This window comes from Zea mays, chromosome 10 (assembly GCF_902167145.1).
Source record: "Zea mays cultivar B73 chromosome 10, Zm-B73-REFERENCE-NAM-5.0, whole genome shotgun sequence".
In the NCBI taxonomy this organism is placed as follows: Eukaryota; Viridiplantae; Streptophyta; class Magnoliopsida; order Poales; family Poaceae; genus Zea; species Zea mays.
In genome coordinates, this window is record NC_050105.1 from 97191203 (window position 1) to 97213728 (window position 22526).

A 22526-nucleotide genomic window follows, 5' to 3' on the forward strand; every position below is an offset into this window, starting at 1 on the left:
GGTACCTGTGCTTTTTTATATATAGGAAAAAAAGGTGCAAATGTTCGTATGCAGCAATAAATCTCTCCATGCACACCTCACCAAGCAATACCTTGTCTCACAAATCATTCAGCTTTTGGTTTAACCCCTTTTTTAGCTGCATGGCCGACAATTCATCTTTAGTACTAGCAAGTAACCAATGAACAAGGGTCTAGTATTGTACTCCTTGTCAAAATGTGATAGCATCATGCTCATGTTGCAACAATTAGGAACATGTCGTTATCTCTTCCAAATCCTGTCAGATCAATTTTTTTTAAAAAAAAAAGGAACCAAATCCACTCTTAAAACATCGAAACAAAAAATATCAGAGTGCTGCAATACTGCTGTCACGGTTGGAGCTGGGCCAACACTAGCTCTAGTACTCATGTACGGTTCTCTTCCCTGACTAGGATGCCACTCCAGGTTGGACCATCGATATAAAAGCTGAAATTAATCCTACTATTACATCCATTTAACAAAAACAATAAATACGTACAGGTGATTAAGAGTAGCCGATCCTATATCAAAAGAAGGCAAATCCCACCACCAACTGTCCTGGCCTCTCAATCGAATAGATGTCACTAAGTTACAACATATGGATGGGCCAAGGTGATGAGGAAAAACTGATAGGGTCCTCGACACAGGTCAAGAATCTGAGGCATTGGTAGACACACACTTCCTTCATCTCTCAAAGAGCATAACCATCTCGCAATGCGGCGTGTGAGGGAACAGATCGACAGCCATTGCCCTCTTGGGGATAAAAGGCTCAGAGTTGGGCATCGACTTCGTCCTCTGCCGAGCAAGCCCCGCGCTGCTCATAGACCGCCACCCTCGGTTGCCCTTGTTCTTCTCTTGTTTCTCGGATGTTGGTGTGCAAAGCTCGATCGCGTTGGCGACTAGACTGTCAGGGTTGCAGGAAACGTACCTGTGATACAAGAAAAGAAAAACAAGCAGTGAGCGAGCTTCACAACTGTAACTGACTAATCCATAACACTGTTGTATGTTTGTTCAAACTCTAGGCTAGAAACTGCCCCTGGTCTTCAGAACAGAACCACCTGACATCACTACCTCGATCACAATTCAATAGCGCAGCAGCAAACACTTCACTGCATATGCGCCTAGTAAACTTTATCTTAAAGGGAAGTAAGAAAATCTATCAGTGCCTGTCAAGCTAAGACAGTATGGTACAACACAAATATGTGAAATACGTACACTAGACGTCGAATACGTGGATGCGTCCTCAATGCCTTGATCACCTATAAAGATACTTTGAATCTGAGGATGATCGACCACGAAGGTTACCATTTTAGTAAGAATGAAGAACAGACCCTACTACTAGAGGCTCCTACATGAGTAGGGTTTATAAAAAAAAAGATAAACTGAACCGAACTGTAACCTGGTGACTTAGTGAGATAGCTCCCATCACTGCACCAGGCCTAGTAAGAAGCAGAATATACACTATAACATAGTGCAAGTAAATCCAGTAAAAAAACATTATGCTAACCCCAAGTGTTTTGGTTCGCTAATGGGTTTTAGCTACAAGCCTAAAAACATGTAGATGTTTGACAAATAAGAAGGTTCAATATTCAAATGATAATCAAGGAACAGGGACAAAGTATATAGAGGGATGAACTAAGGATGCATTTGGTTGCGGGACAACTGAGAACAGGCAGGACAGGGACATACTCTGGTGTTCTCTCTCGTCCCTCCAATTTTGAGGGACAACTGTGGACAACACTTGAATAATCCTGTCCCAACCCCTGACCTGAAACAAACAACCTTGTTTGAGAAATTGTCTTATCCCATCCCGTTCTGTCATTACAATACAACCAAACGCACCCTAAGATAACCAGCTCTTTGATTAAATAGAGGGGGGCAAACAATAGCTCCTTACACTATAACAGCAGGAAAGTGACAACAAGAAGACTGTTTCAGGAATTAACTACAATCATTCAGCAGTAGGCTGAGATTTACTTACAGTAGGGCGAAGGCCAACACGTGGAGAGTCTACAATAGCAACGACATTCTTAAACTGGCATGCATTAGCAGCAAGGACATTGTTGTTTGGACTGGAAGAACCATCCTTGCATGCCTTGCCTTGCTCCAAACTATTATCTGATGCTGTCTCAATGGGTTTATCATTAACCAATGATGCTTCCCCACAATTCTGTTCACCAGAAGCCACATTGTTTTCATCCACCTCGCTTGCACAGGTAGGATGATCAACTGACGCACCCATAGGCTGCTGACCTTCAGCATTGTCATTTCTCTGCTTTGAGCTATCTATATTTTCACCATCATAACTTGCACAGCCAATTGTATCCTCATTTTTGCTTGCATCATCGATTTCAGAATTACTTTTAGAAGCTGCAGCCTGCTGCTGTGGTGAACCAAGATATTCTGTGAGAAGGGGCCCCATCACATCTTCAGCCTGTTTAATCCCAACACATAGAGTAAATGAGATTATTTCATTATGCAGATAGATCAGGAAGAAAATGGAACTGAACAGGATGACATTATGGTAGTTCCTAGAGGAAGACAACATGGTAGTTAAGAATGAGGCAATGTGGCATCAGTTTCATGTAGTGAATATGAGCCTTACCTTACCACAGACAAAACGACAATTTTTTATGCCATTGACAAGGGCATTTCTGCAAGCATTTGAAACTGCCGATTCATTCATTTCAATCCCAACAACCTGGCAAAATTAGTAAATAGATTTGAGAAAAATTCTTCCAAATATAGACTCCCAACAAGAATGTAAATAAGTTAACAATGTCTCAAGCTGTAGTTGTGGGTTACAGTAGATAATAAATTTTGTAAAAGAAATCACCATTCCAACATGCTGTGCTAAGGTCAGGCCAATAGTTCCAGTCCCACAACACACATCAAAAAGTAATGTGTCTGAATTGAGATTAGCCCAATCACCAGCAAGGGTGTACAACCTTTCCGCAGCAAGAGTATTAACCTGTGCAATTGTGTGTCATCAAAACATTCATTTGTAACAGCAAAGGAAATTAGCAATAACTTGCTGTTTCAGCTACTGACCTGGAAAAAAGCTGTTGGTGATAGAGAGAACTTTAAGTTGCTTATGTGATCATGGATTCTTATTTTATCTTCTGTTGTGCCATCCAACTGATCTCCCTTTGGTACCAATAGTGGGATCAGTGGGCAATCAGTAGGTGCAGCATTTGATATCCCTTTATGATCCTGCATGCACAAGTTGGTTTCATTACTGGGTTGTATGATCTCAAGTTTTACTATTCTTTAATTATTTCAAGTACAGCACAGACAGGCAAGTTTTCAACATAAACTGAAAGTAACATCACTACGGGGTTGTTTGATCTCAAGTTTACCACAATTTTCAGAGCTTAACCTTAACGACAACAAATTTGGTTCGGTTAGCAAAGATAAAGATCAAGATATTAAAAAAAAAAGCTAACACATAGTATGGGTTTTCTGACATATCAACTTTTTTTCATGAATCAGTTTCCAATCTAAATTTTCTCAAAGGTTGAACAAATAATCTAAATAGAATGATCTGTAAACTTATCCAAAAGAATTGTAACTTAAAATCAGTTTTCCTGAAAACCATATGAAGCCTATATTTTCCAAAAATGTTATTTCTAAATCAACATGATCCAAACAACCACTAAAGAACAAATGAATAATGAACCCAGTGTTAAGCATGATATACAAATTAGAGAGTAATATATAAATACAAAAGTTCAGTTCAAAGCTACAAGCTCTCTTAAGTGCTCAAAGAAAAATGTTAAACAAAATTACTGACAACCATGACAAAGTAAGTCATTAACATCTAAGGGCTATAGCTTTTACTGGACAGCACAGAATATGATTTACAAGGAAAAATGAAAAGTAAATGAAGTTAATAAGAACAGCCAGAAATCATAGTTCTGAAAAAGCTGGGAACACTTACTTGCACTACAATAGTTGTCAGTGGCAAGGGAGGTGAGCATGTTGCTGCTCCTTGTATCAGGATAGCAGACAGCTTGTCAAACTCTTCTTTCATAAGAGCTTCATCAACACCTGTTGAACACACCTGAAATTACAGGCAAAGTTTGATAGGGTGTCAACGGCCAACCAGTAGGAATGTTTTAGGATGTTTGGTTTGAGGAATCAGCCATACCAGATGAGGTGTTGCATCATGAGATCATTCCTCAAATTTGATGGAATGACTCCATTCCTCATACTAGTATTAGTTATTGGCTTGTGAGGAATGAGGTGACGATGGATCATCCTATTTCAATTCACAAACCAAATAAAAAAGTGAGTAGATAATGGACTAACTCATTCCTCAAACCAAACACCCTAATTATGGTTGGACACGACAAGTGAGGTTTTACTCTAAACAACCTGCACAATAAGCATGACTTCTGATATTTGTGATTCTGCATTCTGTGAAACAACAGCTTCAGCTGGACATCTTCCTTCACGGACCTAAAACAATCCCAGTGTAAAGAAGTTAATTCTATAGTTGTCTTAGTTATAGATCCCCATATAAACATAAAATAAAAGCATCTAGCTGTGGATTGAGAAGTTATAGAGCATACTGTGAGTTGGCGCCAAAACCCAGAGTTGTCAATCCTGCTCCACAAAGGGAAACTTGATGGTTGAAGAAAATCTTGGAACATCTGAGCGTATTTGCAGGAAATTTCTGAGACATTTGGACAATTCACAGGTTCCTCAACAGCAGTCACACCTTCCCTAGAATTACGTTGTACCAGTCATTATTAATGGAATTAAGAGCAGTGAAAAAATGAGAGAGAAATCAACCTGAAATTTCCGAGCATAAATCCTACTGTCTTTTTGCCCTCTAAGGAATATCCTACAGAGAACTCACACTTGTTACGGTATCCATTAACAACTGGGGACTCCAAAATGCCTTCAAACTTGCAAGGAAGACCACCTGGGTGATTGAACAGACCATTACTTAGCTTAAAGGAGTAAAGTCCAGAAGGGCATTACCAAGAGGCAAAGCACAAAAGGCCCTTGCAAAGGCCATAATAAGGTGCATCCAGTTAAGCTGAAAAAGCAAAATTTTCAGACCCCCAATGTTCAGAAGTCAGAATAATGAGACGAGCATGTTACAAATATTTGAGATAAATTGCAAAGGGTCTCAGACACTGGGCGAAAACAGATTTATATATGTTTTAGGTAAGTGAAACATATTAGAATTTGTATGCGTTTGTAAGTGAAACATATTAGAATTTGTCTGTGTTTGTAAAGAGTTGGATCGCATACTACTTATGTTCACTTTTAATCAAAAGAAAAGGCATGTCCGAATCTGACACATTTTTGTTATGGTCGCTAGATCGGTGAGGGATTGGAGAGGTATCGATGGGCAGGAATGTCGGCCGGGGGCCTCTGCCCACGGCCGAGCAAGAGGAGGGTTTCTCCCTTCTAATTCTTGCCTGCTTTAATTATCATCCATTGATTACATAAATAGGCCGGCTGACCGCCCCTATCTAGCTAAAGATCCTTATCTCCTTAAAACTCTCAACAAACTACTAACCGATAACCTTTCTAGATAATCTCAACTAATCTCCTAAATAATCTCAACTAATCTTCTAATCTTATCTCTAACTATCCTTATATAATCCCCCTTGGAGGGCCCATGGTTGCTGCTGTCGTAGCCCCTTCGTGGGCCTCCTTAGGCCCTGACACTACACTCCTCCTGGACAAGCAGCTCGTCCTCGAGCTGCAGCATGACGGGTGCTCAAAGACCGAGTCTACTTGACCCAAAACCAGACACCTAGAAGACAAGCCTTTTACATCTCGGCTTATCTTATTATTCCGAATCTGGATTTTTTTACCCCATAAGATAAGGCGGACACCCTCCGCGCATTGGACTTGCACGTGTGCAGCCACCTGGATCCCATGGACGCCATCTAGTAGGGGTGAAAACGGGCGGATACGGATGGATAGTAGCTCATCCTGTATCCTACCCTAATGTATTTAAAACGGATTCGGGATCGGATACGGATAGTTAGAAACGGGACGGATACGGATACAGGGACCGGATATTTATCCGGGCGGATAAGTGACGGATATGGATATTATTTGATCGGATATCGGATACTTGTCGGATAATGCATTAATTGGTTATCATAAAATATTCTTGTTCGACCACGAAATTGCAAGTAAATTAATACTAATAAACATTTAATAAAAGATAATCTCAAGTTCCCACATAAAAATGGTAAAGTGAAGTATTGATTATGTTGAAACTTGGATACTTAAAGTGATTTCACGTGTAACTCACGCAATAAGTGGAAATAAAATAGAAAAAACGTTGACATCCTATGGATTTTATGGTCCCATTATTTTTTATGACTATATGTGGCCATATGTTGTACCTTCGTATAATTTCATAGATTTCTGAGGCTATTTGTACATTATTAATTTCTTTCTACATAAAATCATCAAATATAATTAAAATTCATAAATACACTAGTTTTGACCCAAAATTGCAAAAAACTTACCAAAACAAATAAACATTCTATTCAAATAAAACCTCAAGTCGCCACATGAAAATGATAAATAAAATATTAATTATGTTGAAACGTCGATACATAAAATGATTTCTCGTGTAACTCACGCAATAAGTGGGAGTGGAATGGAAGAAACACCAACATCTTGTGGATTTTATAATCCAAATGTTTTTTGAGAACTATATGTGGATATATGTTGTGTCCCCGTAAAAATTCATGATTTTTTAGGCTATTTGGTGTATTATTAATTTCTTGTTGTACAAAATCATTAAAATACAATTAAATTCATAAAAATATTGTAGTGTCGACCGGAAATTGCGAATAAGTTACCAATATTACTAAATAGTTTATAAAAAAATAATTCTAAGTTCCCACATGGAGATAATCTTAAGTCCCCACATGAAAATGTTAAAGTCTATTATTTTGATATAAATTTAGACATTATTTCAATGATTTTGGCCTAAAGATATGTTTAAACAAAAATGTGTTGTACTACAAAGTTATAGATCTCTTCGAGCTCTACAATTTTCATATAAACTTTATCTTCATCCGATTTCATATGTAAAAGTTATGATTTTATAACTATATTATTATGCAGAAAAAGAAAAAACGGGTACCCGAATTCCGGGTACCCGTATCCGATCCGAATATCCGGGTATTTACCGGGTAGTACTCGTTCCGTATCCGACCCGAATCTGAAGCTGTACTATCCGGATATTACCCGTATCCGTCCCGAATATAAAAATACCCGTATCCGTATCCGAAAAATGGTCCCGAATTAGTATTTGTATCCGGTACCCGTTTCGGATACCCTACCCGTTTTCACCCCTACCATCTAGACGAAAGGGGAGCACATGGACGAGCACCTGGAGTAGGTCGCAACAATAACCAGCGGAGGCGCCCTCGTGGCGGCCGGTAGCGTAATGTGGTGGTGCTAAATAGTGCGCCCTTGTCGATGACGAGGGAAGTGCCTTCCCTACTGCCGTTGCTGTAGAGTTGAAGTTCGTCGCCCGTCGGACACGTACCATGCTCACACTTGGAGATAGCGGCCCGGTGCCGCTGCTGATGGCCGTCCGACAGGGCGAGGTCGCGCCCCCGTGTGCCGAGGTCAACCGTCACCAAGGCTGCCTCGAGCATCTGCCGGCGCATCTCCCGCACTCTCCGTCGTGCAAGGAAGCCACAAGCAGCAGCTTGTATGCCCACAGCCGTCGGCGTCTGGAGCCGTGCAGACAGCGCCAGCTGGTGTTGCTCATGTTGCACTACTGCCTTGATTTGCAGCAGCCCTTGCTCAACCTTCTGGAGCGTGTCTTGCATCTTTGCGAGATCAACCCTTATGTTGGTCCACAAGTTCCCCATCGATGGAGCTGGTGATTGCTGAGCCGTGGCTGCCCCTAGTGGCGTCGCCCATGGGGACGGAGACGTTGTCAATGAAGATGATGTGACAAAATTGGCAGGCGATGCTACCCATGGAGATAGGGACGTCGGTTGCCAGGATGGCGTGACGAAGGTTGCAAGCGGCGCAGCCCATGGAGATGGGGACGTCGGTTGCCAGGACGGCGTGACGAAGGTGACATGCGGCGCAGTCCATGGAGATGGGGGCGCCGGTTGCCAGGATGACACCGTGAAATTGGCAGCAGAAGCCATGGGATCAGATCGAAACCCAAGCTATCTGATACCAGATGTTATGGTCGCTAGATCGGTGAGGGATTGGAGAGGTATCGATGGGCAGGAATGTCGGTCGGGGGCCTCTGCCCACGGCCGAGCAAGAGGAGGGTTTCTCCCTTCTAATTCTTGCCTGCTTTAATTCTCATCCATTGGTTACATAAATAGGCCGGCTGACCGCCCCTATCTAGCTAAAGATCCTTATCTCCTTAAAACTCTCAACAAACTACTAACTGATAACATTTCTAGATAATCTCAACTAATCTCCTAAATAATCTCAACTAATCTTCTAATCTTATCTCTAACTATCCTTATCTAATCCCCCTTGGAGGGCCCATGGTTGCTGCTGCCGTAGCCCCTTCGTGGGCCTCCTTAGGCCCTGACATTTTACACTCGACAGTCAGCACCAAATGCTTATATGTCTTTGCCTAAAGATTTTAACGGCTTGTCTGAAATTGATATGAATCATTGAAACATGGAAGGGTTATTCTTCTCTTATAATAGGGTCATGGAAGACTCAAAAATAGAAGCGGTGATGTGGAAGTGTTATGGTCGCTAGATCGGTGAGGGATTGGAGAGGGGTATCGATGGGCAGGAACGTCGGCCGGGGGCCTCTGCCCACGGCCGAGCAAGAGGAGGGTTTCTCCCTTCTAATTCTTGCCAGCTTTATTTCTCATCCATTGATTACATAAATAAGCCAGTTGGCCGCCCCTATCTAGCTAGAGATCCTTATCTCCTTAAAACTCTCAACAACTACTAACTGATAACCTTCCTAGATAATCTCAACTAATCTTTTAATCTTATCTCTAACTATCCTTATCTAATCCCCCTTGGAGGGCCTATGGCTGCTGTCGCAAGCCCTCCGTGGGCCTCCTTATGCCCTGACACTACACCCCCCTGGACAAGCAGCTTGTCCTCGAGCTGTACCATCCAACAAACGACCTTTAATGACCTAACCTATCACCGAAAAATGAATCTTTTACATCTCGACTCATCTTTTAATTATTCTAGAATCTAGATATACTGCAACTGCAAGCATCATCCTATGCAGTGTTCTTAAGGCGCCTAGGCGAGCAAGTGGACCAGAAAACCGCCTTAGCGCCTAGGCGGCGCCTAGGCGGGTATGGCGAGCAAGGCGACCAGTTTTGCCCGGGCGCCTGGACGCCTAGGCGACGCCTTAAGAACACTGATCCTATGTCCCAAGGAAACGTTGCACAGCGAAAAGAAGGGCGCGAGCTGGAACCACGGAGGTAAAGACACAGCAGCCTTTGGAGGCGGGCCCGTGGAGGCCAACGTTGGTGTTGCTTGCATCAAGTGAATCTTGTGCAGTGCAGCCCCTCATGGTCCTGTGGCCACAAGTGCGCAAAGGGTGGTGTGGCTGGAGCAGATGGTGGCGAGGCCAGCAGACCCCCTTGTACGATGGAGAATTGTCGTGGTAGTTGCCCGGTCGCCGCAGATGAGGGCCAGCGCTGGACAGAGCGTTGCAGAGGGGCGCCATGTCTTGCAGCCTCTTGTACGCGGAGGTGAACAACCACTACATTGCTCGGGCGCTGGTGCATCTACGACTCCCCCACAATGGACCACCCCCATCATCTGCTTCACCCGCCAACGCGCTAGGAAACCGCGTGCTGCAGCCTGCAGGTGGACGGTCGTCGTTGTCTGTCGTGGAGCAAGCACCCTCTCCTGGACATCGCTCTTGGGTTCAAGGGTAGCGGTGATGGCTGCCCCTGATGACGGGGGCGGTGTCGGCGATGAGGGCACGACAAACGTGGCAGAAGAAGTCGCTATTGCTGCGAGGGAACCAAAGCGCTGCTGGCACATGATCTTGAACTGTGGCCACGTGACCTCACGCTCGTCGCGTTCCAGCCGCCAGAACCACGTATGTGCATGGCCGGTGAGGTGATACGATGCCAGTCAGGCCTTGTCGGACTCCAGAGTGCGCTGGCTCCGGAAGAACTGCTCGCAGCTGTTGAACCACCCCAGAGGGTCATCGCTGTCATCGTAGATGGGGAAGGAGGGGGTGCTGCAGTCGTCGACATGGTAGCAGCAGCGAGGGTCGGTGCCAGGGGCTGGTACGCTGGTCCTGGTATGGTTGCCCCTAGCGTCGTCAGCCATGCAACTGGTGATGAAGACGGCCCTGAGGGCGCAACGCAACTGGTAGGCTTCACCGCTTCACGAAGATGTAGGTGCCGGAGCGGGCGACGACGGCCAGGCCGCTGGTGCTGGCGTGCTGCTGGAGAGTGCCATGTTGATTGCATTGAGCTTTGCAAACAGATCGTCGAAGTACGCCTGGTCAGGAACCCAAGGACCCACGAGAGGCAGAGGCGCAGCCGTGGGCCGCTCGTACTGTGTGGCGTTGGTGTAGGGGTTCCGGTAGTAGAGGTAGCTGGTGATGACGTCGACGAGGCCGCGCCACGGCTTGGGCAGCGACTGTTAGCTGATAACCTTCCTAGATAATCTCAACTAATCTCCTAGATAATCTTAACTAATCTTCTAATCTTATCTCTGACTATCATTATCTAATCCGCCTTGGAGGGCCCATGGCTGCTGTCGCAGCCCCTCCATGGACCTCCTTAGGCCCTGACAGGAAAGGTCTTCAACATTAATATGTGCTATAATCATCGTAGGGTAGTAAAAACTATATAACAAAAAACATTGAACAAGAAGTTGTTCCATTGGCCTCTGTTTCAAAGGTGTCACCTAGGCGTCCAAGCAGGTGCAGCTCACCTTGTGTGTCTAGTTAGGGCATACCCAGCTCACCGTGGATCGCCTTGTTGCCTATTGCCTTTGGAACAATGCTACCAGCACATACACATATGGCATAACTATTTGCATTTGCTGATTAAAACTTCTGTTTTGACTAGAGATTCGATTATCACTTATCAGTAATAAAGTAAGGATTAGCATGCATGCCCCTTAGCACTATATTTAACTCCTCTGTGGATAAAGATTGTTTCAGTTCACTCACAATCCCACATGGCTTATATCAAAATATGTGTTACATTTCTATAAGGGTGTACCCAGTGTCGTAGGCTTCCCGCACTGTGCGGGGTCTGGGGAAGGGTATCTTTAAGCGCCAAGCCTTACCCGCATAATATGCAGAGGCTGGGGCTCGAACCCGGGACCTTCCGGTTACAGACGGTAGGCTCTACCACTGCACCAGGCCCGCCCTTCATGTGTTACATTTCTATCATTCTGCCAAATAAAAATCCAACATAAAACATGTCATACAATTATCTTCATCCATAATTCCATATGTAGTTGTCTAAAAAAATCTGCATGGGGATCATAAGAGGCAGAGCTAGCATTTGGCTAGAGCTAAAACAAGCCATGTGTAATTGCATTCGACGAGCGGTGGTAAAAAGTACTAGTAAAGAAAACTTTTTGAAACACAAAAAAGAACATAAATTATATGATAATGATGGATGCTGGATCAGCCCATTGACGGTCATTCAAGAGCTTATCACAATTACTAAAATACCATGTGAAATTATAACACAATAAGGTTGGAAGGTTACCGATTTCCTTTGATTTAAAAACCCAATCAGGATGGGGAATGGCAGGTGGGCAAGCTTTCCTAGCATTGCGAGTCTGCATTAGATTAGACAGTAAAAGAGAGATTAGCAATTTCTGCAGAACCATAGTTTATCAGTGTTTAGAACAGTACAAGGACGTGAAATTGGCCTTACAAGTTTCTTCAGTATCTGTGCCATAGATTGATTTTTGTGTTCTAGCTGATCAATGTAAGTCATATTGGCAAGGGGAGTAACTGCATCACGGGCACCTTTTTTACTTGATGACACCGATTCAAGCACAGATGTTTCCTCTGCAGGTGTAGTAGGACTGCTACCATTTTCTGTTGTGGTTCCAGTATTGGATACAAGTGCTCCATCATGTGCTTTTTGATGAGACCTACGATTGGCATCTACTATCTTTATTTCCTTTCCACCAGAAGGGTTCTTCTTAAGGATCTAACCAATTCAAGAGGTAAAACTCAATGTTCCTTGCCTAGACACCCAAGCAAATAGACAGTATGTAGAGAGGGACAAATACCTGAACAGCATTTGTTAGTTGTTCAACACTCTGAAAAGTCACAAAACCAACTGTCATTCCCTTCTTTTTCTTTGCTATTGCATATGAGATTCCCTGCAGCGCCATCATTTGACATGTAACAATTAGGGAGAAATTTGGAATTATGCCATTATGAAAAGTGGGTTTCGCCGAATTGCCATTAAATATAAGGGTTTCGTTCAGATGACATTATCAACTGAGACACACACGCTGAAATGCCATTTAGCTATTTAATAAAAAGGAAAACCGATTTAAAACAGGCGAGCTGGTAGATTTGACCTCCTTTTCTCCATTCCTCCTCTCCTTCTCACCAGGATTTGCAGCTCACGAGGTTGTGCTTCGTCGAGCATGACGGGTGGAGTCGCGACCTGGCAGAGTCGTGGTGAATGAAGTCCACACTGAACCCGCCTTCACCAGCAAGGTCAGAGGCCATGCAAGATGCTGCCTTGATGCCCCGCGAGAAGGATGGCGAGGAGGAGAAGCATCGTCGCTTCCATGGCGTCCTGCTAGCTTTCCACTCCTACACTAGAACGCGGTCACCCCACAGTGATCTGGGCTGGGTGGTCTGGGGCCGGGGCAGCCAAGGGCGTCATCGTGCTTGCAGGCTTGCAGCAGCCACTAAGGTCGGCGGTGGCGGCTCTGCGCCTGGAGGCCGGCGCGGCAGTGAGCGCCGAGCCACCGTCTCACAGAGAAGCTGGAGCACCAAACGATCAACAATCGAAGAGGCAGGGTTTTGAAAGTCAACGCCTACGACCCGCCTAGGCGCTAGGCTATGTCCTCCCGCCTGGACTAGGGGGGTAGTCAGGCCCCTATCGCTCTAGGCGCCTAGGCGGCGGCTTGCGGCGATTCCGCGGCGCCCAGGTGCCCCAGGCGGTGCGGAGGCGAGCCAGGCGCCGCGGGTGCGCACGCGCGAATAATGGCGTCGAGGGAAAGAGCGCAAACGGAGAGAATAAGCCGCGCGGCGCGCACGAGAAAGAGCGCGCGCGGGAATAAGCCGCATGGCGCGCGCGGGAGAGGATAAGGGCGCTGGAGAGAATAAGCCGCACGCCGGCGACGCGGCTACAGCTCCTCCTGTCGGTGACTGCTTGTGCTGCAAGTGTAGCTCCTCCCGCCGACGACAGCTCCTCCCCTGCTTCTCCTTCCTCAGTCCAAGCGGCCAAGCCCCAAGGTCCGTATGTCCTCCTCCCCTGCTTCTCTCCTCACCTCTCCTCTCCTCTGTTTCCTTTCTTTTCTATATATCAGTTATTCACATATTCAGTTTGTAATTTGTTGATTGATGGCTTGAACTCAGATAACAGAGGGTCAATCTGAAACTGCAAGTGCACCAGAGGGAGTTAGTGTCCTTAGAAGGAATTCAGATGATGTGGGATGGGAGTATGGGGCTCTTGTTGATCTAAACAACAAGGACAAGGTAAAGTGCATACTGTGTGACAAGCAAAAGTGTGGAGGGGTTTATCAGTTGAAGCAACATATCGCCCAGAAAGGAAAGAATGTGAAGAAATGCCAGTGCATGAAGACCACCAAAGAGAAGTTGCTGGAGGCTCAAGAAAAGTGCAAGAAAGCACTAGATGAAGCAAAAAGGAAAAGGGAGGAGAAGACTGTTCGTGAGCTAGAACTTAGAGAGGAAGTTCATGTGTCTAGGGTTGGAGGGTCAGAGGAAGTGACTTGTGTTGGAAGCTTAGAGCCTCACAAATTAGGCCCCATGGACAAATGGACAAAAGCTATTGATCCTACAGCAACCAAATCTGAATCTTTGACTCAACAGAGGCTGAACAAGGAACTTTGGAAAGAAAGATTACATGAGGTGCATAAATATATTGCAAGATGGGCCTTTGACCATGGTAATTTCCTTGCTGTTTTTTAATTACAGATTTCAATTTCATCAGATTTCCTTGTTGTAGTACTGAACTGAACACTAATTTCCTTTTTTTGTAACATTGACAGCAATATCATTCAATGCATGTGACAACGATGAGTTCAAGCAAATGTGTGAAGCAATTGGATAATTTGGGCCTAGAATTGAACCTCCAACTATGTTTGACCTGCGAGGGAGATTGTTGGAAGAAGAATATGCAAGAACCAAGAGTTTGCTGCAAGAACGTGAAGCCGAGAAGATGAAGAATGGGTGCTCTATTATGACCAAAGTTTGGTCAGATAAGAGGAGAAGCATAATGAATGTGTGCGCTAATTGTGCTGATGGAACCAGTTTTATTTCCTCAAAAGAGATGTCAGATGTATCACACACAAGTGAAGTGATCTTTGAACTAGTGGACAAAGCAATCGAAGGCATTGGTCCAAATGATGTGGTGCAAGTTGTGACTGACAATGCTTCTAACAACATGGGAGCAAAGAAGCTACTGCATGTGAAGAGACCACATATCTTTTGGACCTCTTGTGCAACTCACACAATTAACTTGATGCTCCAAGGAATTGGCTGTTAGAATAAGTCTCGTGGTCTGTGGGAAGGACAGTAGCAGTCCTTGGCGGTTTTTGAGTGCAGGGACAGCAACATCTCAATCTCTTTGACTGCAAGGACAATGTGGGACAGCAGCAGCAGCAGCATGTCAGTCTTTTGACTGCAAGGACAGCATGCTGCAGGCATCTCCTTTTCCGCTTTTCTAGCATTTGGAGGACAGCAGCTTGCTGCAGTTTTCTTTTGACTAGAGTACAACAGCACCTAGTGGTTAGTGCAGTTTGTAGGACAGGTAGTGCAGTTTGTAGGACACCATATTCGCATCTCTAGGAAGCATATGTTGCAGCCCCATGGGCTATAAATATGTATCACAACCCTTAAACAGGTATAGCATTGTGTAGTGTTTGAGAAAATAAACAGAGAATCGCCCCAACCCATAGTGCCATCCTCTCGATGAGAGTAAGAGTCATGATGCTTACAATTGGTATCAGAGGCAGGTTGTCTTGCAGCCTAAACATCTCTTGCTCATCTCCTTCCCGCGCCTCTCCATATACTCAGTCGGCAGCAAGAGCTCCAACTGTTCCTTCATCTCCTGCTCGGACGAGCAGCCTTTCATCTGAGAGAGCCTCTTCCATACGCAGCGACCCCTCGCTAGCACACCATGTCACTACGCTCGATCACTTCGAGTGCGCGGCGCCAGCAGGAGGCCGAGGTTGCCGCGGCACAAGAACGCGAGCGAGCGGCAGCGACGGCTGCAGCGACAGCGGCGAGGGCAGCACGACTAGCGGCTGCGGAACTGGCAGCAGCGAGAGCGGAAGTAGAAGCAGCGGAGGCGGCGGATGCTGCCCGTGCGGCGGCGGCAGAGCTCGAGGCTCTGCGTGACAATAGCGCCGGCAGCTCTGTTTGTAGGACAGCATATTCGCATCCAAGGTTATTAAAACGATAAAACGTTGGAACGCTCGTGGGTGAAATTTTGACTTTTAAACGTTTAAACTTTGTTTAAACGTAGTTTTAAACAACATAGGAAAAACACCAATACATCATAATTTCAGACAATAATATGAAGTTAAATACCAAAACAGAGATGTTAGTGGCTTACCAAAACTTCACCCATGAGCTGGATTGAACCCCAAAAGTAACTAATAGACTGGGCCCAAAAGTAGCTAATGGTCTAAAATGCATAAAACACTGCGTTTTACAGTTTAGAACGCTAAAACGCTAAAACGTGGTTTCAACCTCTAATTAGAGTTTTGACGTTTAAACGTAGTTTAAACATCGTTTAAACGTAGTTTTAATAACACTGTTCGCATCTCTATGAAGCATATGTTGCAGCCCCTTGGGCTATAAATATGTATCCCAACCCTTAGACGGGTATGGCACTATGTAGTGTTTGAGAAAATAAACAGAAAATCGTCCCAACCCATAGTGTCATTCTCTCGATGAGAGTAAGAGTCTCGTTGCTTACATTGGCAACACATGCCTCAGTTGGACCTTTTGGACCTTAGTCACAAGGTTCCCGGAACGTTGGGAACGAGGAACGCGGTACGTCTGTTAAAGCAACATGGAACGTAGAGGGGTATACAGCTGATCCACGTTCATTCGATGCGTGGAACGTGTTCCCAACGATTTAGGAACGCAGTTAGGGAACGATTGTAATGAAACAGGGAACGATGCGTAATTGAAACAAGCAATGACACGTACATAATATATAATATATGTATATATAACTGATAATGATGGGATCCCGATAATGATAAGTTCATAGTGTCTTAGCTTATTTATTAATATATATATAACGGTAACGATAATCACTTTCTTGCAAAGCCTAGATAGAAGAGTCTTCTAGATCGATGTCCCATTTAGCATGTGCGCCATGTTGTAGTCATCTGTTGATCTTGACAGAAGTCGCAAATTGGAGTGGATGAAGACTAATTTATCTGCAGTAGTGTTCATCCTATTGCGCTTGGTGTTATGGATATGGTTGAATGTGCTCCAAATTCTCTCGGTCGATGAACTGCTGATGGGTTGAGATAAAACTTTTTTGCAACCTCAGCTAAATCCGGAGTCTCAGAACCATAACTTACCCACCATTCAATCGGCTCCATGGTAAATGCATCCAATTGAACGGGTGGCAGCGCAAACATTCCCTTCTTCATAATAAAAGCATTAAATTGCTCCCTCAAAATTTGTTGTTCCCTTGGAGAATCTGCAATTTTACTAAAAGCTTCAAGCACATTGGTCATAACCTCCTTATCTGTATTAGGAGCTTGCCTTATGGTGCCACCAGGAGCTGGGGTGTTGAGGTATTGTTGATGATAAAATTTGGGGCATAAGGCATATGCTAAGCAATGAAGGGGAAGATTCATCTTCTCCCAACGGCGCATAACGATACTTTCAACCTCAACAAAATCATCTTTATGCAGGTTATCATCTTTTGTCATTATATCTTTTATTTCACCAACCATGCAATCCATTCTCTCGTAGATTTCTCCCATCTTTGGACCTTCTCCATCACTAAACCTTAATACGGAGTATATTGGCTCTGTGACAGCAATTATATTTTCAGCCTCCATCCAAAAGTTGTCATCATTTATTATTAGGACAATGACCCTTGCTTGGTGCTTCACATCATTAGTGCAAGTATTTACCCAATCTTTCCACTGCCTTGTGACTATTGTGGTGGCAAGTGCTTCTCTACATGTTATGAGTCTTTGAAGCAAAATGTAATGTGAAGCAAACCGAGTTTTTTTCACCTTAAGTAGGTCCAAACGAGAGTTGGTTCTAAACATTGCCAAACAATGGCAATGATTCTAAAAAAACTTGACAATTGCTTTTCCAGTCTTATATGTGTTAAGCATCCATGGAAATTTCACAGCAAAATCCTTGAATATAAGGTTTAGCGTGTGAACAACGCATGGGGCCCAAAAAATGTGCTTATGCACCTGTACACGTAATCAAACAAAATATGATTAGGGAAAATCCAAGATAAAAAAACACTTGAAGGACAAAATATGTGACTTACTTTTTCAATTTCCTTTCCAGCTGCTTTGCAATTAGCAGCATTGTCCGTTACCACTTGAAGGACATTTCCTGGTCCAATTTCATCAATAGCCTTCAAGAGATATTGTGCAATAGCTTCACCAGTTTTTTCAACTCCAGAGAAATCTTCTGCATATAAGAAACATGAACCTCAACTGTTTGACGCAATCACATTGATTAGGGGCTTGTTTTTTATATTCGTCCATACATCGGACACAACCAAAACACCTTGTGTCAACCTAATGCATGATTAAAAGTGAGTTTTTGGGAAAAAATCATACAATGAAAAGGCAATAAAATTAAGAACTTACCATGTACTTTTAAGTGGTGCTAAGTCGGTCTCCACACTTCTCTTGCATGCATCTAGGAGAGTTGTCCTTGCCTTTTCACTCGACGGACCTTTATAATCTTTTGGACCATTTTGTATTGCCATTATCATTTGTGAAAATTGAGGGCTCCTCAACACATTGAATGGAATACCGTTGGCACATAAAAATTTGGTAATTTCCATATCGACAGATTCCCTTTGGGCTACTCCAAACGATTTTGCCAACGGATTCAGAGTGGACGTCCCTGATGTTATCTCATATGAAATCCTTTACTATCAGCTTCTTTCACCTTTTCCCGCAAAGCTTTGCTCTTGTTGGGATCGTTTTGCAATGACATACAACGTGCAATTTGTGCTTTTTTACCAGGTAATGGACCAAGCAAATGAACACGAACTCTAGTTAAACTACCTTTGTACAATTTCTTGCAATGTTTAAACTGCCACTCCTTTGTTCCACCAACATTTTTTCCACTAGGAACACCAATAATATTAATTTCATCTAGAAGTGGATGTCTCATACCAGTAGCCGCAGCCCCATCTTCGTCACTGTTGTTTGCGTCTGCACCACCATCTTGGATATCTACAGGCACCTCTTGGACGACTTGCACATCATCATCTTCTTTTTCATCCGCACGCTTTCTTTTGCTTGAAGAACCGAAAACCATGTCTGTGTTGAGGTTTGAGTTGTGTTGTGGCGTTGTGCATCGGTGGATTGAGATTGAGGTATATTTAAATACCAGCGGACCAACCAGTACGCGGCTCCCTGCAACCCTACGCGGTTATCCCTTTCCCTTCCTACGCGGCTCCCTGCGACCCTACGCCTCTATCCCTTCCTCTTCTCCTAACCCCTCGGCTTCCTACGCGGTGGAGGGTGGCCAGTCCATTCCTCTTCCCCACTGCAACGCGGCAGCGCGATTCCTCTTCCACGGACGGCCACTGCAACGACGCGGCGCTCGATTCCTCTTCCACGGGCGGCCACTGCAACGACGCGGTGTGTGATTCCTCTTCCACGGGCGGCCACTGCAACGACGCGGCGCGCGATTCCTCTTCCCCACTGCGCGAACGATCAGTCGATTCCTCTTCCCTTCCTCTTCATCTTCCCCTTCCTCTTCCCTTCCTCTTCCACGCGGCTATCCTCTTCCCAGCGCGACACAACGTCCAGCGGCCGGACGGCGCATCATCCCAGCGCGCCCCAGCGCGGCGGCCGGACGACGGCAGCGCGGCGGCGCGGCTTCCTCAAGGTAAGTGTTCCTATCTTTGGTATACAACGTTCCGCGAGCGTTTATTGGAGTGTTCCCGATCGTTCCCATTCCTCGTTTCGGGACGAAGTTCCCAGAACGCGGATCGCGCCATCGTTCCTCGTTCCCTGTCACTAAGTTTTGGACCTCTTGCATGAGATACTTCACTGAGGGGAAAGAGATAGTAAGGCCAGGAGTGACTAGGTTTGCTTCAAACTATCTAACTTTGGATAGCATACAAGAAAAGAAGGACCAGCTACGAAAGATGGTGGTTCATAGTAGGTGGGACTCACTGAAGGATGTGAAATCAAAGAAGGGAAAAATGCCACAGCAACTATATTGAATCCAAGCTTTTGGAAGGATGTGAAGTTGACATTGGCTGTTTTGCGCCATTGTTCAAAGTTCTCCGTTTGGTTGGAGATGTGAAGCCATCCATGGGCTTTGTATATGGAGAACTATTGAAGGCAAAGAGACAGGTCAAAGAGGCCCTTGGCAATGTTGAGAACCGTTTCAAGGATGGTGTTGTTGTTATTGAGAAGAAGATGGCTGGAAGACTTGATTCTCCATTGCATTTGACAGCTTAATTGTTGAATCCACACTACAGTTATGCTGACCCATCAATCTTTGATGTTCCCAAAATAACAGAAGGTTTTATCAGTTGTGTGGAGACTTTTTATTATCATGACGACGAAATGCAAGAACAAGCAGCCAACATCGAACTCCAGAAGTTTCAAAATAGAGAAGGCCCATTTAGCAAGAAGCTTGCAAGTACTTTTGAAAACTTTGATTATAATCCAGGTAACAGTTGTTTGCTGATAGAGAGGTTTTTTATTTCAGCATTGTAACAAGCAATCTGTTGTACCTACTAACTAATAGAGAGGTTTTTATTTCAGCATCATGGTGGCGGCTTTATGGAACTGAAACACCAGCTCTACATAAGATGACTACCAAGATCCTATCTTTAACAGCAAGTTCTTCTGGTTGTGAAAGAAATTGGAGTGGGTTTGATGGGGTTAGTACCTATCTTTTATCAAAATTACAGCAGCATTACAATAAAATTGCAGAACTAAAAGGGCTCTTATTTTTAATTTATAGGTGCACACTAAGAAGAGAAATAGGCTTACTACAGACCGCCTCAACAAGTTGGTCTACATTCAATTCAACAACAGGCTGATTAATAAGAGAGCAAAGATCAAGTCCAAGAAAATTACTGATGTTCTCTTGTCTAGTGATACAACTGAAGCTCAAGGTTTCCTCCAAGAGAATGGAGATGATTGTGCATTAGTTTCCTTTAGAGATGAGGAAGATGAGGAAGAAGTCATGGAAGGTACAGGGATACCTTGGTCTGTGCTTGGAGATGCAGTGGGAGCAGAAGAACAACTAGAGCTGCGTAGAAGTGCAAGGGTGAGAGAGCTCAATGAAGAAGAGTTTTGAGTCCGAAGAAGAAGAGTTTGATGAAGATGAGGATGAGTATGAGATGGATGAACCCTAAGTGTGAGACAGCTTCGTGTCATGTTTTAGCTTTTATTATGCATCCATGTATCTTTAACTTGTGAACTTAGAACTCCTGCTGTGTGCTTGTGTTTTGTGTTGTGACTTGTGAGAAGTGAATCATGTGATGTATATTGCTACTGCTTACTGCTAGTCTGCTATGCATTTTATATGTGTTGCTGCCTGCTGTCCCTTCATGTTTGTGATTTCAAAAGGCTATCCTATGTTGTTGATCAGTACTTAATGGATGAAAGAAGGGTCAGACCTCAGATAAGTACCTAACTTGCTATTTCCTATTTTTTTATCACTTGTATTGATGCCCAATTGCATTAAAAGTGTTGTCCACTTCTATTGCAGCAGTGCTTGAGGATTCAGTAATCAGCAGATCTGCAAGGACAAAGGACCTAAGGTATGTCTACTGGTCCTTCCCTATTTTTTATCTATAAATGTATATATTATAAAAATTAGCAAAACGCCTAGAAAAACGCCTAGCATCGCCTAGGCTAGCCTAGGCTGGACTAGTCCCTAGGCTAAGGGTCATCGCCTAGATTCCGCCTAGCGCCTAGCAAAACTTTGCAAAGAGGAGCAGCCGAGCGGGCACATCAAAAATATGAGCAGCATCACGCTGGTGAGGAGAGAAGAATGGTAAATCTATCAGCTTGCTTGCTTTAACTAAATTAAATTGGTTTTTCTTTTTCTTAAATAGCGAAATGGCATTTTAGCGGGCACCTCGACGAAACCCCTATATTTGATGGCAATCCGGCGAAACCCACTTCTCATAATAGCATAATTCCAAATTTCTCAACAATTAGGTTGGTAATTCAGCATAAACTAACAGGATTCACGAATGCATATCCTTATTCCTTTTTTAAAGGATAAGGGAGAAATTGACTGCATGAGACTCCAAATGTGTTGGTGTTGATATTTAACAACATGTACCTATACGAATTACACTTAAGCTGCCTAAAACACTCATACACCATGATCGCTTAGACGCCCCTGCTGGATCGAATCAGTATTGGTTCAGGCTTCAATGGATTAAGCAAACTTCTCGAGCTCTGGCATTAAATATAGTTCTAGTTGCTGATACCTACGGGCAATGCATAGTACTAGATTCAACAGTACGAGACACTGTCCAATAAAACCAAGAACAAGAAGGAATTCAGCACTAGTACTACTTGCCTGGTCCTGGAGGAAGGGCTTGAGCCTATCAGCCGTCCACCCCATGGGGAGCCCGACGAGGCACTTTTCAAGTGACTGCTCATCCACCGTGACCTCCTCCTCGGCCTCCTCCTGGGCCTCCGCGGCGACCTTGCGCAGCTTCTTGGCGCGGTCAGAGGTGGGGTCCCAGGTGCCGTCGGGACGCGGGCGGAGCTCCTCCTCGGTGTGCGCGTAACGGCAGGACTCCCCGTGGCTGCACTCTTCGGCGCCGGCGCCGCGACGGCGAAAGTAGGAGCACAGGCTCGTCTTCCACATCGGGTGCCGGGCGACGTCGCTGCCGGCCGCATCCTCGGCGCCGCCGGTGGAGGCGGGGGCGGCTGGAGCGTCTTCAATGGACGCATCCAGCGAAGTCTCATCCCTCTTACGCTTCTCTCCGACGAGTTCCGGCTGCGGCGGCGGTGTCAGGACGTCCTCCATGGCGGCGGCGGTCGGCTGTGTGCGCGGATCGGCGGGTTGCACTTGCACTTGCAACGCGCAACGAAAGGAATTCTCGTCTTGGGCCTTTTTTTGCAAGTGGCCCGTTAGTTGTTCGC

The 22526-nt window shown here is 44.7% G+C and overlaps 1 protein-coding gene and 1 long non-coding RNA gene across 8 annotated transcripts; one reads left to right on the forward strand and one right to left on the reverse strand.

Moving 5' to 3' along the window:
• Positions 1-296: 296 nt before the first annotated feature.
• Positions 297-22526, reverse strand: LOC103641439 (zinc finger CCCH domain-containing protein 24). Of its 7 annotated transcripts, none has more exons than XR_004853201.1 (16): positions 21955-22491; positions 12246-12338; positions 11882-12163; positions 11711-11783; positions 4813-4945; positions 4590-4743; positions 4393-4476; positions 3956-4078; positions 3067-3228; positions 2852-2986; positions 2621-2716; positions 1997-2449; positions 1705-1783; positions 1415-1454; positions 1231-1293; positions 306-943 (listed from the first exon to the last, which is right to left on the reverse strand). XR_004853201.1 is itself a non-coding variant. In XM_008664784.3 (15 exons), exons 1-15 carry the CDS (start codon positions 22408-22410, stop codon positions 923-925), a joined length of 2388 nt encoding a protein of 795 aa, XP_008663006.1. In that variant the 5' UTR covers positions 22411-22491; the 3' UTR covers positions 297-922. The 7 variants fall into 7 exon arrangements, 5 of the variants coding, with proteins under 5 accessions (XP_008663006.1, XP_020401210.1, XP_008663005.1 ...); XR_560315.4 differs by having other exon boundaries at positions 446-943; positions 1231-1274; XM_008664784.3 differs by lacking the exon at positions 1415-1454 and having other exon boundaries at positions 297-943; positions 1231-1274.
• LOC103641436 (uncharacterized) lies at positions 19987-20472 on the forward strand. The gene is made up of 3 exons (XR_004853202.1): positions 19987-20079; positions 20175-20293; positions 20377-20472. It is a non-coding gene; the product is annotated as an uncharacterized lncRNA (long non-coding RNA).